The sequence below is a fragment of the Tauraco erythrolophus genome, chromosome Z, assembly GCF_009769465.1.
Source record: "Tauraco erythrolophus isolate bTauEry1 chromosome Z, bTauEry1.pri, whole genome shotgun sequence".
Taxonomy (NCBI): Eukaryota; Metazoa; Chordata; class Aves; order Musophagiformes; family Musophagidae; genus Tauraco; species Tauraco erythrolophus.
Window position 1 is genome coordinate 34,814,728 of NC_141496.1, and position 13,941 is coordinate 34,828,668.

Sequence of the window (13,941 nt, forward strand, 5' to 3'; positions counted from 1 at the left end):
TATTACAAAAATTTTAGTGGAAAATGCACTGGATCAATGTATTCGACTTCCAGGTTCTGGTACAGGAAAGTATTAACAAGATTGGAGATATTAACATGTAGGGCTCATGCAGGGCTGTGAAATTTGTGCTTGTTTGGTTGCCAGAATAAAAGTTAGCCCAACACCAGATTCAACCAATAGGGCTTGTTTGGAAGCAAACTGTTAAAAAGATTTAAGTAAAGAGCTGATATGCCTCTACCATAGTTTCCAGAGTTGCCAATAAAGCCTTCATCTGTTCTCCAGGGAAAAAAAAACATGTTTGCAGATATTTCTTGAAGAAACTGCGGTAGCTTTTGAAAAGTTTCTAGCTCTCTAAAATATGTATCTACTAACCAATCTGCAGAAAATGTATTTTTCATTTTACAGGTATCATCAGTCATTACTGGTAGTACATTTGAACAAGACACCTCTCTGAGAGTTAAATTAAAGGGGGAAGATAGATTATAAACTGAACAAAAATTCAGCAGCATCTTATTAAATAAAATCAACCACAGTTCTCTCTGCTGACTGCAAAAATCATCTTCTGTGCGTTCATAGAAGCTTTCAATGTTCTCTTCTGGATGAACAACATTCAAAAGTTCTTGCTTTACTGGTACTGACTCAACATAATCCAGTGGCAATCTTCCATTGTCGTCCCTCTGCTGTAGAAGGATTGGTCCTGCAGTGAAAATATAAACATTAATAATAACTGCATATTTGATCTGGCAGCCAAACAAGATCTTAGGTTTTTGCCAGAAGCTAGGAGTCTGTTTAAATTCCTTTTTGTACTAAGTTATGTTGATGTAACTGATGAGTTACATGTTTGCAATACAATTTGGAACATGCAGGTAGGCCCTTTGTAACAGTCTCTTTACTATACTGTCTTAATTTTCTTCCCAGTTTTGAAACCTTCCCATGTTGAAAGCCAAGGATTATTACCTAGAAATGGAAAAAAAATCCAAATGATGCTTATTCTAAAATTTCAAGTAAAGATACATAGTAGAGTAGGTAAAAATGTAATGTTATTACTGTTGTAAAATTCTATTAAGTATTTTACAGACCAAGTTATTTGCCAGCACTGACCCGAAATTAAAGGCACATTACTACGATGGTCTTTATTTTATAACTTTTCTGGATGGTGTGGCCAACCTATGCAGCAAGACAATTATTGAGGTAGGAATCCTAGTCTCTCCCAAAAACTGAGTTTCAAAATTTGGTCCTAACAGACTTCTGAAATGCAAAAATTAATCTCTCAAATAGATTTTAAGTAAGTAAATGGGACATGTTTTACTTGTTCAGATTAGACTACGTTCTTTTGGTACTTCCTGTTTATGAGTACAACGGAGCTATTAATATTTAAACAGACGTCTTGGTAAGCTTAAGAAAGGACACATCAGTAAGAAAAAATGGGAAGTTAACACACTATAGGTGGTATTTTTCAAAGCTCAACACATTACGAATCTTCTGACGTCAATTTGGGTTACTATGCTAAAGTAATGATATCGTTTTAACTTGAATACGTTTTCAGAAATACATTTTAATTACGAAAGGTAGTTCACTGCATTACATATCCATACTAGAGGTTTTAACTTTGCTGTAATTAAAGATGTACTGTTTTACTCCATCACTGATTATATAATATAATTAACTTTTGCAAGCTGAAGGTTTTTTAGAGAAAGAAGGTGAAACAAGCTTTTGCAGAGACGTGTTCTAAATTATCGAGCTGAGTAAATCCACATTGGATGGGTAACGTGTTTTCTACCATAGTCTTGTCAGCTATTTGACAGGTCAAAACCCAGAGTGTGACAAAGGCAAAGATAAGGGTACACGCGGCCTTAGAGTTGCCAGAAAACCTTGATGAATGCAAGTGCAAGTAGAGCTCTTCCCCTAGGACAACAGGATCATCCACTACCTATTCTTCACAACAGCCGAGGAAAAATGCACATCTGTCAGTGCAATGCCATTTCCAATTGAGGAGCTGGGCTTACTATGATATTGGCTATTGCATCACTTAGACCGATTGAACTGAGCCCAGGTATTGGCTTGGCATGTCAGATACATGGTTCAGTAGATACATAAAACACCTGGGAGCCACAGAACTGAAGCTCAGCAAACACAGAGGTAGAACCGCAGAGGAATGTATTGATTATGAGCTGGTGCTTGCACAACAGACACAGAAATAGCCTTTAGGGGGCAGGAGAAGACTGTAAATACGGAGTCTTATGCCAAGGAAACGAAATTTTTTTCCTCTACCTTAATTAAGTAATAGGCCATCTAAATACAGTGCATTCTTCTGCCTCATGGCTATACGCAGAATGACTTTTATTGAAAAAATTTGGACTCAGCGTATAACGCATAGAAATTAAACTGACACATTAGGTCAGTAGTAAGGATATGGCAAATGCTCAGAAAATTCATTAAAGGAAGGAAGAGTTGTTATTCAAGACTGTTCTTTGCAACTGCTTTTTTTTTTTTTTTAAAAAAAAACATGCTAAGTTAATTATATTAATACAGTATACTTAAGACAAGATACAAGTTCCCTGTCACTGAACAAAAATATTGTTCAAAACATTTATCATGCATCTGCCTAAGGGGCAATGTATCTTTTTTTAGAAACTAAGGCATCCCTCCCACTATTATCCCTAAACAGCAGTTATCACAATTACAATATAGATTTCTTTCTTAAACTAATTACCAAGCTAATTGTGTTCTTCAAAGACCATCACATTAATTTTCATAAATGCTGAACAAATTTATGTTGAAATACATGATTATATAGAGATTTAATGATCTATTTTTGCATCACAGTAAAAATAGATCAAAACAAAAGAAAATCCTTAGCTTTGCTTGGTGACTAGGTAATCTTCATCTTCATTAATGAGTTTGGAGAATATAGTTACAATGCATATGGTGTATAATGCAGAATGAAAACATTACCATATTGGAAAAAAATGTGAAAACCCTGGTTAATTTCATATTCAGCTGATCAAGATAAGTGCGAAAACAGTATTATTTTTACTGTGACCAAAACAGCTTGGCTTAAAAATGTTCTAAAATAAATATTTCATAATAACATTGTATTTTAAACGACTATTAAGAAAAACACCACGAACTTCGTATGGACTCAGAACAGTGGATAATTTCCCTGAACCAGTTTAGCATAAATGCACTCACCCCCATGCTGAAGTAGCAGCTTGCCAATTTCTACATGTCCATTTGACAGTGCATCATGCAAAGGAGTCACCCCGTCCACTTCACTGAGCAGGTCTACCTCTGGACAACGTTGCAAAATTTCACGGACACACACTGTGCTGCCATGGTTACAGGCTTCATGCAAAGGCGTCCAGCCAGCATAGTCTGAATTATAAATCAAGGGAAGTTTTAAAACAGCAGAAGTAGTATTAAAATGTTAATAATGTAATTCATTAGACAGCAAAACACTTCAGTATTCATCATGGCTACAGTGGCAGCTTGTGATTTCAAACCAAGAAATCCTATTGAAAAACATCTACAAAAAATTAAATAGCATTTTTAAAAATCAATAGAAAACGCGATGTTAAAACACACTTTAGTTATAAGTTAACCTTTTCTCAATGTTTGCTATGAAGTACTCATTTTGTGCTGTTTAAAATAAGAATGACAGTTTTAATAGCATAGATATAAACTTTATTACCAAACAGGTATTAATACAGTTCTTTATCTGCCTTATTGTCTTAGTTCTGTAAAAAAAATGAGTAACTTACCTTTAACATTAATGTCCATTCCAGGGAAAGAGAGAAGCTGAATCAATCTCTCCACTTTGTTACCTATGCAAGCTTTATGCAGGGCTGTCTCTCCTACCATAAAAAATTAATAGATTACACTAGACTAGGCAAGATAGCAACTGAAGAAAATAATCAAAGTGCCAGGAACTAGGAGACCTGGCTATATGCCAGAAAATTCAATAATGAGTAAGATTTTTCCTTTATCCTGTTTAACCATCTTTTAAGAAAATTCAAAAAAAACCCACAGAGCTTCTGTTCCACCAGAGATCCAGCAATGAAATTGTATTGCAAACGGTTTAACACAGGAATTATCTCCCCCCAGTTCAAGGTTTAAAGCTTCAATCACACTATAAAAGCACCAAGTGATCACAGAACACCAAAAATACTGGGTTTTGAAGCAATAAAACTTTAGAGTGCAGTTGCCCTCCCTTAAATTTATTCACGAACCTACGTTAAAATGTATGGTTCTTTTTACACAGCATTTATAGCTTAATTCAAATGAATGTTTCTGGCTAAGCACGAGTGCCTCTACACACTCAAGTATAATTCAGAACTTCAGATCCGTTAACAGATGGTTTGCTGTTTCTCAATAGGCTGTCTGACTTGGCTACAGTAGCAAGGGAGGGGGGAAAGAGAGAGAAATAAATGAAGGGGTCCTAACAGTGATAATAAAAAACCCCAAAATCCTCTGGAAAAATATCCCAATTCTTAGTATTACGCAAAGCTGAAGGAAGTGTGAAAAACTGAACAGCAAGCAACTGAGAACTGCTGCTTACATGTAAAGACACCATCAGTTTCTGCATGATAAAAACTTCAGATCCATTCTAAATGCTGTTTTGCTTTCACTAAATGATTAGGTTTGAACAAGAGCCAGAGGAAAATCTTGATGCCAGGTGAAAGATGATGCAACAAACATCTTAGAAATGAAAAATATCTCAGGCTAAATCTCTCAGCCTTTGCGATAAGATTTACATGGTATATTTTGTTATATTAATACCTTCACTGTGTAAATCTGTCAGCTCCATACTCGTTCTTTCAACAGAAGATACTACTTACAATTTTGGCAGGAAAAGAATAGAAAAAAAACATGTAATTTTTTTTTTTCCCCTGCTAGTCCTTCAGCTCACTTTTCTTTGTAGAAGTCAGCATGTAATAATTCACATCAATTTTACTTGCAAAAGCAATAAAGAGAAAGGTAACCAATTTTAAAAATGCATGGTCTGGCTCTGTTACTGAAGCTCTCTTAAATCCCAAAAGAGGGTGAGTTTTTTTTTGTCCTTCAGTGTTTGTGATACAATCCTGGTTTTTCATTTTTTAAACAACCTTCGCTTGCTTTTTCCAGTTTCTTCTAAGCCTTCTCTTGGGTGTCATGATTAATATAGCTGTGTTCTAAGTGATACAGGTAAATTTCTGATGATGAAGATGACAAAAAGTAGTTCCAGCAAGTAATTGTGTTCAAGTAAAGGCTCATGTAGAGTATGATTTATTAAATTTGGGTAATAAGAAGGAACCGAATGAATTACTGCAGTGCTGTTTTATTCCTTAGGTACTTGAGTTCCAGTATAGCTAAGACAAAAGCCAAATGCCTTTCATAGTCTGGGCTGAATGCCTGGAAGAAAACAGTCCATATGCTTAACACAGCTATGTAACATAGCATACTCCTCAGTCTTTGTTCACAAAATGTCTAGGACTGAAAGAGATGAAGACTGAATTATACTTTCAAATCAGAAGACGTTGATCCTACCAAGCACAGGTTGAGGTGGATTAGCAAAGTAAGGCGGGCAAGACTGCAATGAGCTCACACAAGCTGTACACTGTATTTAATATCTGGGAGGGGGAGGGGAATGAAGAAGGCAGATTTATTCCACCATATATACAATTCCTCCTTTAAAATAGACATCGGAAGAAAGAAACAGAAACCATAAGAAAATAATTCTTGGACATAAGCCATCATTTTATTTCAGCGATCATCAGGACTAGATTTTTAAACCTGAAACTCTTGATTCTAATCATATAAAGTTCTCAATATAAATTAGATCTGTACAATACCTTTAGTATTTATCTTGTAGAAACCTATCTTTTTAGCCAAATGGTACCAGTTCTCTTTGGTGTATGAAGCCTCAACTTCTGCTTTGTCTTTAGGCTTCTTTGTCAATGGAGGGAACTTATTAAAGATTAAGTCACTGGAAAGAGAGCAAAGGGGACATGTCTGAAACTCACTATTTCATATTTTAGGATAATGTATACGTACTTCATGCTTTTAGATGTGTATATACAGCACACTTAGATCTATCCATTTCGGAGTTATTTCTGAAATGTCTTAATTATGTAATTTCTATGTCATTTAATTTTAACTGTATTTAAAACAGTAATAAAATTAAATTACCCACAACTAAACTTTCTTTAAAAGTAATTCTATGAATGGTTCAAATTCTCTATGTACCCTTTAAATTTAATATTGGGAAAACATAACTATATCCATCTGCATATACACTGAGATGGAGGATGGGGAAAAAGGAGGGAACCCCAGCTCAGAGGTGTTACAGGTTTACAATGGAGCTTTCTGTCAGTTGCAGTAATTTGTAGACAACAAAACAGGTCATGTAAAGTTCAGGAAATGTGTCAGGTCAGAAGCTGTCCCCCAAAGCAGAATAAAACTGGTGATGTTATAGGTATTACTTACGGTAGATCAGGCAGCACTTTGACTTGGTTCTGCTTATCGCCATTTACCATCTGTAACGCCCTTTGAGACTCAGGGCACGGCCGTTGCCCTATTTTCTTTTTCTTTGCTTTCTGTATCTTTCTTGTCTCATGCATCCCTACCTCTCGCAAAGCAGGCAAATAGGAACAGACCTGTTGCAAAAGTAATGCTTTAAATGACTTTGTATACAGTAAATTACAATGCAGTCATTTCATTTTGTTGCACTTCATGCAAAGCAGTCATCCACCACACACAGCTTGCTTTATCTAAGTTTTTAAAAATATGACCCCTAAATGATTGCATTTATATACTGTTTAAAGTTGTCTTCTGCAATCTTTTTTATATTCTTGGAATTCGCTCTTTATGCTTGCCTCAGAGGTAAGTGGTTTGTGTCTGAGCCAGAAAGTGGGAAATTCTAGACCTCTCTCTTGGATTTTTGGTAGCTGAGAAAATTTTGATCACATTAGCTGGACCTAAGGCTGAAGCAAAGTTAATTATCACATAATTAATGAAAGTATTTACAAGCTTCCAGCTCCCAAACCAGACAGTAAAAACCAGGCAGAAATTTGGTAAAGAAATACTCACTCCCCTCCTCCGTATCTTCTAAGATGAGGGGCTGGAGTAAGATTTTGAGCATTGCAAAAGCAGTAAGCTAGTTATCTCTTAGGTGCTCTCTCATTATTAGGATAGCTTTGGATGTTGTAGATATTTTGGGGCTTTTACCAGCAATACAGAGCTTCCAGCCCCCCTATACTCCTAATTTTTAAAAGTCACATAAGTTTCTGCAGTTTGGCAAAAGCATAGAAGTAGTCCAGTGAGGGGACTCCTTCAAGGATTACACAGTGATTGTATCTGAAGAAAGATATTAAAGAAGGCTTTGAGTATCTAGCAGATGGCTGTATATCCTGCAGGTAAATTGCAATGGATGAGGGACACCTTACCTGCACTCTCATTGTACATTTACCACCAGAGAGTAGGAGGGCACTATTTGAACCCATAGAAAAGCCTAGCTGATAAGATGCTGTATGAGAAGAGCTGGCAAAATTAGACAGTAGTTATATTTATTGTATGGAACAAGAAAGGAAGAACAGTAATGCTAAGGAAAGTCACAAAAAGCACAAGAACTTGTTTTAAGCACTACAAAAATTTACATTTAAGTAGTTGCAGAGAGTGATCAGTAGTTATGGCAATACTAAAAATAGCAATTGCTGCTGTATGTGTGTTGGCAACACATGCTAAATATTAGATATATAGTTGCTTTATTTTTAAAATTCTGTCAGTGTTTTGTTCCGAGCTCTGTTTAAACACAATGTATTAATAAACAATGATCTCTGTTCACAATAAACTCCAGCGAAATTCAAGAAAACTTACACCAGGAAAAAGAATACAGGTATAAATTTGTTTTTCTTTGATTCTACCTGTAGAATTTTAGGCAATATAGAAACAGTTATGGATTCCATATTCTCTTTAGTTGTTACTATTAAGATTACTGAAATCAGGCTGTAAGTAAGCACGTTATTACTGTGTGATCTCCCTGATTTGTTTGCATCCTACCAGTAGCCATGGTTTTCAGAATTTCTTTCACAGCTTTCATCATGTATTTCCTCATCAACTATCACAATTTGTGATTTGAATGCAGGAAAAGGTTTGAAAGTAGGAGCAAATTTTTAAGAGGAGCAATTCACGGGAATATACTATGGTTCAAAGTCATAAAATCTTGTACGTAACAAACGCTTGGATTCAGTAGAATAATAGACTGTCACCTCTTCAAAAAACCTGAAAGAAAAGGTATTCCAGGAAAGTCACACTATATTTGGCGTTTTCCTTAATTACAAATTTAACCTTGCAATAAAGTATTCAAATCAAGATTTATTTTAAAAAGCTTTCATTGTGTCTTTTCATGTTAACTGACCATAAACAGATTAATCAGGTGTTACAAATTTTCTGGCAAGAAAAATCTTACCATTGTTTTGAAGCCAGATCTTGGGCAAAAAGAAATTTAAGTGTAGTAGGGTCTATCTACAGGTAGAAGACAACGCATGCAATAAGCATGACCTTAGGACCACAAAAGAAAGATATCTTCCAAGACTTTAATGAATCCAATTACTTGTAAAATACTTAAGTGCGATAGGTTATTAAGAAGTAAAAGAGTTACTTACTATTTTCTGGAGAGAAAGAGGTTCTGTAGAAATAGTTATATTTCTCTGTAAACACATGTTTTTAAAAACTGCTTCTGCGACAAACATTTGAAGCCAGAGGGAGGGTATGGAACAAATGAACATTTTTAAATCATATATTGAAAAATCTGAATAAAAGCAAAGGAAAAAGAAAAAAAAAAAGTGCCTTAAAATGAGAATATACAAACCTGTACATCTAAAGTTATTGAGAAGACAGCACTTCCAGACATTTTTTTCCTGCTGTTGCAGTTATTTTCCATGAGAATTACTAAATATGTTCATATTAAGAAAGACTTTATCCATCATCTGATAATAAGACCAGTTTCTAAGAGAACGGTCATCAGATTTTAAATGGCAACACACCACTTTTTATGTGAAACTTTTTTAAAAAACACTTTAAATACAATCTTATAAAAGTCACATCTTGATTTTGAGAATGAAACTATGTATTTGGGAAGTTATGCAAGTAATTATCTTTAAAATCTGTAAGTAACACCATACAAACACAATTCAGATAGAATATATAACACATGAAAAAGAAATACACAAGTAACGCAGGGTGACCTATAAATTCTTCATTAAAAGTGACCTTAAGCAAATTTCAATCCCATTCAGATGTACAAAACAGTTCAGGCTGTTTAAAAAAAAAAATGACAGTAGCAGAAGAATCTATATCTAAATCTATTTCTGTCTCAATATGTACCAGGCATGTGTCCTGCCCACGTCTCTTATTTGGAAAAGGGGACAGAACGACTGAGTTTTCTGAAGGTGATATTTGTATTTGGATTCTAGCAAAATAATTTTGTCAAAATAGCAACTGAATCAAGTAGAAAGCAAGGTCTGCCATGAGGAGGAAATTCTTTACTGTATTGAGAGAGTTTTCTGTTCTGCTGAGAAGTGCTCATACATTAACTGATCTGTAGACTCCATCAAAACAGAAAAGCAAGTTTTGAGAGTACAGATGTTTCCTACTCTAGGAGCAACAGAATTTAGGAGAATTCTGCAACATTTTTTTGGTCTTTAAGCATTGTAGACTGAACCGAGTGGCAGTGATCACCAACAGGCCAAACAATCTTTACTCTTTATAACCTGAGTGTGAATATTTTTCTTGTGAATTCTCTCAGTGAAGGAGAGTGTAGAAATTAAAATTTTCCATTTGTGTACAAGAAAGTACAAAAGTCTTACAGAAGTACACACCCAAGATTCTCCCTGCTATATTAAAGCTAGAAAATCCTTCGGAGAAGTGGCAATAGGAGTAGATACTAAAAGCTCCATGGATTTAAATACTATGAAGTTCCAACTGATTTGGCCTTTTAAAGTTCTGATAATTTGCTTTCTGTACAACTGGAGTGGAACTATTTGTCTTGAGACTAAGATTTTAGTTTAATTTTTTCATGATGGTTCTTCTCAACAGTCCAAGTAGGAGAAGGCAGCAACACTGTAAATGAAGCCTATATGCACCTATCTCTAGAGAAAATGATGACTGAAACCAGGATATCCATACAGGTATACACAGCTGAGCCACAGTTTTACCACTATTTCTTAATTGGGTGAGGAGGCAAGCTTTGGTGGGAATTAAGTTTGAAAACAAAATTTAAAACTTTCAGCAGTTTTATTGAGATTATTTTTTGGTCTTTTGAATTCCTCGTCCCCTAGTTGCTAAAAGGACAGATATCTCAACTGACATTCCATGTTAAGTGATAATGGCTCACTTGAGCTGCGATGTTTTTCTTTATCTAGTATATTCAACAAAGAGGAACAACAGTGATTCATGGGACTATTCAGAATTTTCCCCCACCCCCTAGATAAATGCCATTAAGTGTAGGAATTTGGAATAAGACACTGAAATGCTTTGTTTGAAGTCTGTATGGGTCCAAGAGTTCAGTGTATCATAGAATCATAGAATCATAGAACGGTTAGGGCTGGAAGGGACGTTCAAAGGTCATCTAGTCCAACCCCCCTGCAAGGAACAGGGATATCTCCAACTAGATCAGGTTGCTCAGGGCCTCGTCCAACCGGGCCTTGAACGTCTCCAGGGATCGAGCATCCACCACCTCTCTGGGCAACCTGTTCCAGTGTTCTACAACTCTCATGGTAAAAAATTTTTTCCTAATATCCAACCTGAATCTACCTCCCTCTATTTTAAAACCATTACCCCTTGTCCTATCACAACAGGCCCTCCTGAACAGCCTCTCCCCATCTTGCTTGTAGGCCCCCTTGAGGTACTGGAAGACCGCTATAAGGTCACCCCGGAGCCTCCTCTTCTCCAGGCTGAACAGCCCCAACTCTTTCAGCCTGTCCTCATAGGAAAGGTGCTCCAGCCCTCTTATCATCTTCGTGGCCCTCCTCTGGACCCTCTCCAACTGGTCCATGTCCTTCTTATGTTGGGGACTCCAGAACTGGACGCAATACTCCAAGTGAGGTCTCACGAGGGCAGAGTAGAAGGGGAGAATCACCTCCCTCGACCTGCTGGCCACGCTCCTCTTGATGCAGCCCAGGATGCGGTTGGCCTTCTGGGCCGCAAGAGCACATTGCCGGCTCATATTGAGCTTCTCGTCCACCAGTGCTCCCAAGTCCTTCTCCTCAGGGCTGCTCTCGATCCATTCTCCGCCCAGTCTGTATTTGTGCCTGGGATTGCCACGACCCAGATGTAGGACCTTGCACTTGGCCTGGTTGAACTTCATGAGGTTGACAAGGGCCCACCTCTCCAGCCTGTCGAGGTCCCTCTGGATGGCATCCCTCCCTTCCAGCGTGTCGACGGCACCACACAGCTTGGTGTCATCGGCGAACTTGCTGAGGGTGCACTCCATGCCACTGTCCACGTCACCGACAAAGATGTTGAAGAGGGCCGGGCCCAACACGGACCCCTGAGGGACGCCACTCGTGACCGGTCTCCACTTGGACATCGAGCCATTGACCACTACTCTCTGAGTGCGGCCATTGAGCCAATTCCTTTTGTAGGAATTCCTGTGTAGCTTTTGGACTTATGGCTGAAGTGTCTTGAGCAAAAATATCAAGTTTGTGGAGTGAAAAATTTCATCTGAGAATTGGCCTGAGCCTGACCATAGAATCAGAGAATGGTTTAGGTTGGAAGGGACCTTAAAGATCATCTAGTTGCAACCCCCCTGCCATGGGCAGGGACATCGTCCACTGCACCAGGTTGCTCCAGTGTTCCAACACCCTCATTATAAAAAAATTCTTCCTTATATCTAATCTCAATCTCCCCTCTTTCAGTTTAAAGTGATTACCCCTTGTCCTGTCACTACACACCCTTGCAAAAAGCCCCTCTCCATCTTTCTTGTAGCCCCTTCAGGTACTGGAAGGCTGCTAGGTCTCCCTGGAGCCTTCTCTTCTCCAGGATGAACAGCCCCAACTCTCTCAACCTGCCTTCATAGTAATGGTGCTTCAGCACTCAGATCGTTTTTGTGGCCCTCCTCTGGACTCGATTCAACAGCTCCATGTCCTTCTGATGTTGGGGAGCCCAGAGCTGAACGCAGCACTGCACGGGATGTCTCCCGAGAGCAGAGTAGAGGGGCAGAATCACCTCCCTTGACCAGCTGCCCACACTGCTTTTGATGCAGCCCGACACAGTTGGCTTTCTGGGCTGCTGGTGCATGTTGCCAGCTCACGTTGAGCTTCTTATCAACTGACACTCCCCAAGTCCTTCTCCTCAGGGCTGTTCTCAATCCATTCTCCACGCAGCCTGTACTTGTGCTTGGGATTGCCCCAACACATGTGCAGGACCTTGCACTTGGCCTTGTTGAACTTAATGAGGTTCTCACAGGCCCACCTCTCCAGCCTGTTGAGGTCCCTCTGGATGGCATCCCTTCCCTCCAGCGTGTCCACAACACCACACAGCTTGGTGTTGTCAGCAAACTTGCTGAGGGTGCACTCAATCCCACTGTCCATGTCGCTGACAAAGACGTTAAACAGCACCTGCCCCAAAATGGACTGGTGCTGTTTAATATCTTTGTCTGCAATTGCCTCTCTGAAGTTATGTCTTACTATGATATGCTTAAAGCTCTTCCTAAACTGACAAGATATTTTCAAAGAATTTTTTTCTTCTTCACACTGTGTAGTCTTGCTTTGGCATTAACATCTATTCAGATTTATCTAGAGGGATTTTAATAGGAAAGCCTGTTCTATTTGGTCTTTGCTTCGAACAGACAGACAAACAGACACATACACAAAATAAAACAGATTTTCCTGCATATGTACAAATCACATCATAAGACTGCACAGCTGCAACAGAAGGTAAAATATAACTTGAAAGTAAATCCAGGATTTTAGTTAGGACTTTAGTGTATCTGATTAAAAGACTTTGAGAGCCATTTCAAACACTCACCATCACATGAAATGGCAATGTACTGTGCCAAATCACCAGCTATTTGATGAAACACATTTCTGTCCATAAGCAAACTTGAGATGATCCAATATTCCACTACAGTTCCAAGAATTGCATTTAACAGTCCCGCTATTTCACATCTGAAAGTCTAAACGGGGAAAAAAAAAAAAAAGTATAGACTTGTACTGTATAACAAAGTCACACTGATAATGTACCAGTAGTAACACTAGAGAACTTCTTTAGACAAAAGCCCACTGTGTTGCCGCGTCACTTCTTCACTGGCTTTTCTTTTTCTGCTCAAAAGCTAATTGCGGCATCTAGGTCAATGAAATTAATATGCCTTTGATACCATGCCAATTAAGATTTGGCATTGGAGAAATACAAGTTATTTGAAAGCATAAATACAAGTTATTTGAAACAATACTGTCTAAACCAACATGCAAAATAGGAGCAAAGCTTACAAGTACAAAGTGTGATTTCTTTTTATGTTAGGTTTTGTTTAACTGTAAGATTTCAAGTATTGTATTTATGTTAGTTAATCTTGTGTTTCATTTGACAGTTACAGGGTTCTCCTTGTTCTATTAGGTTCCTCTTTTCCTACAGATTTCATCACGAAATCAAAGCTCCTTTTGTGACTAACCCTGTATGTCTGCACCAAAAGCAGAAAGGACGTAAGGTGTTACTTCCTTGCACGGAAAAAACTTTGGCAGCCAGTTTGTAGGATCAAGAAACTTTCTTCTGCTACTAAAAATTCCAAAGAGACTAGCAGCTGCAAATTTACGAAGAACATAATTATGACTATTAGCCTTACCTTTTTCTCCCCTGAACCTGCACAAAATAGTCACGTGTAGATAAAAAAAACAAAGCATATTTTCTTCAGCAGGCATTAAGACAATGCACAGCACTTTAACATGCTACCCAGAAAGTACCGTAAAA

The 13,941-nt window shown here is 37.8% G+C and overlaps 1 protein-coding gene across 1 annotated transcript in view; it reads right to left on the minus strand.

Annotated features, from left to right (window-relative positions):
- Positions 1-211: 211 nt before the first annotated feature.
- SLF1 (SMC5/6 complex localization factor 1) overlaps positions 212-13,941 on the minus strand; it is a 38,612-nt gene continuing 24,882 nt past the window's right edge. The window contains 8 exon segments of the mRNA XM_086629845.1: positions 212-292; positions 294-697; positions 3,193-3,375; positions 3,762-3,854; positions 5,832-5,965; positions 6,466-6,635; positions 8,643-8,788; positions 13,006-13,153. Coding sequence (XP_086485971.1) covers positions 212-292; positions 294-697; positions 3,193-3,375; positions 3,762-3,854; positions 5,832-5,965; positions 6,466-6,635; positions 8,643-8,788; positions 13,006-13,153 — 1,359 coding nt within the window.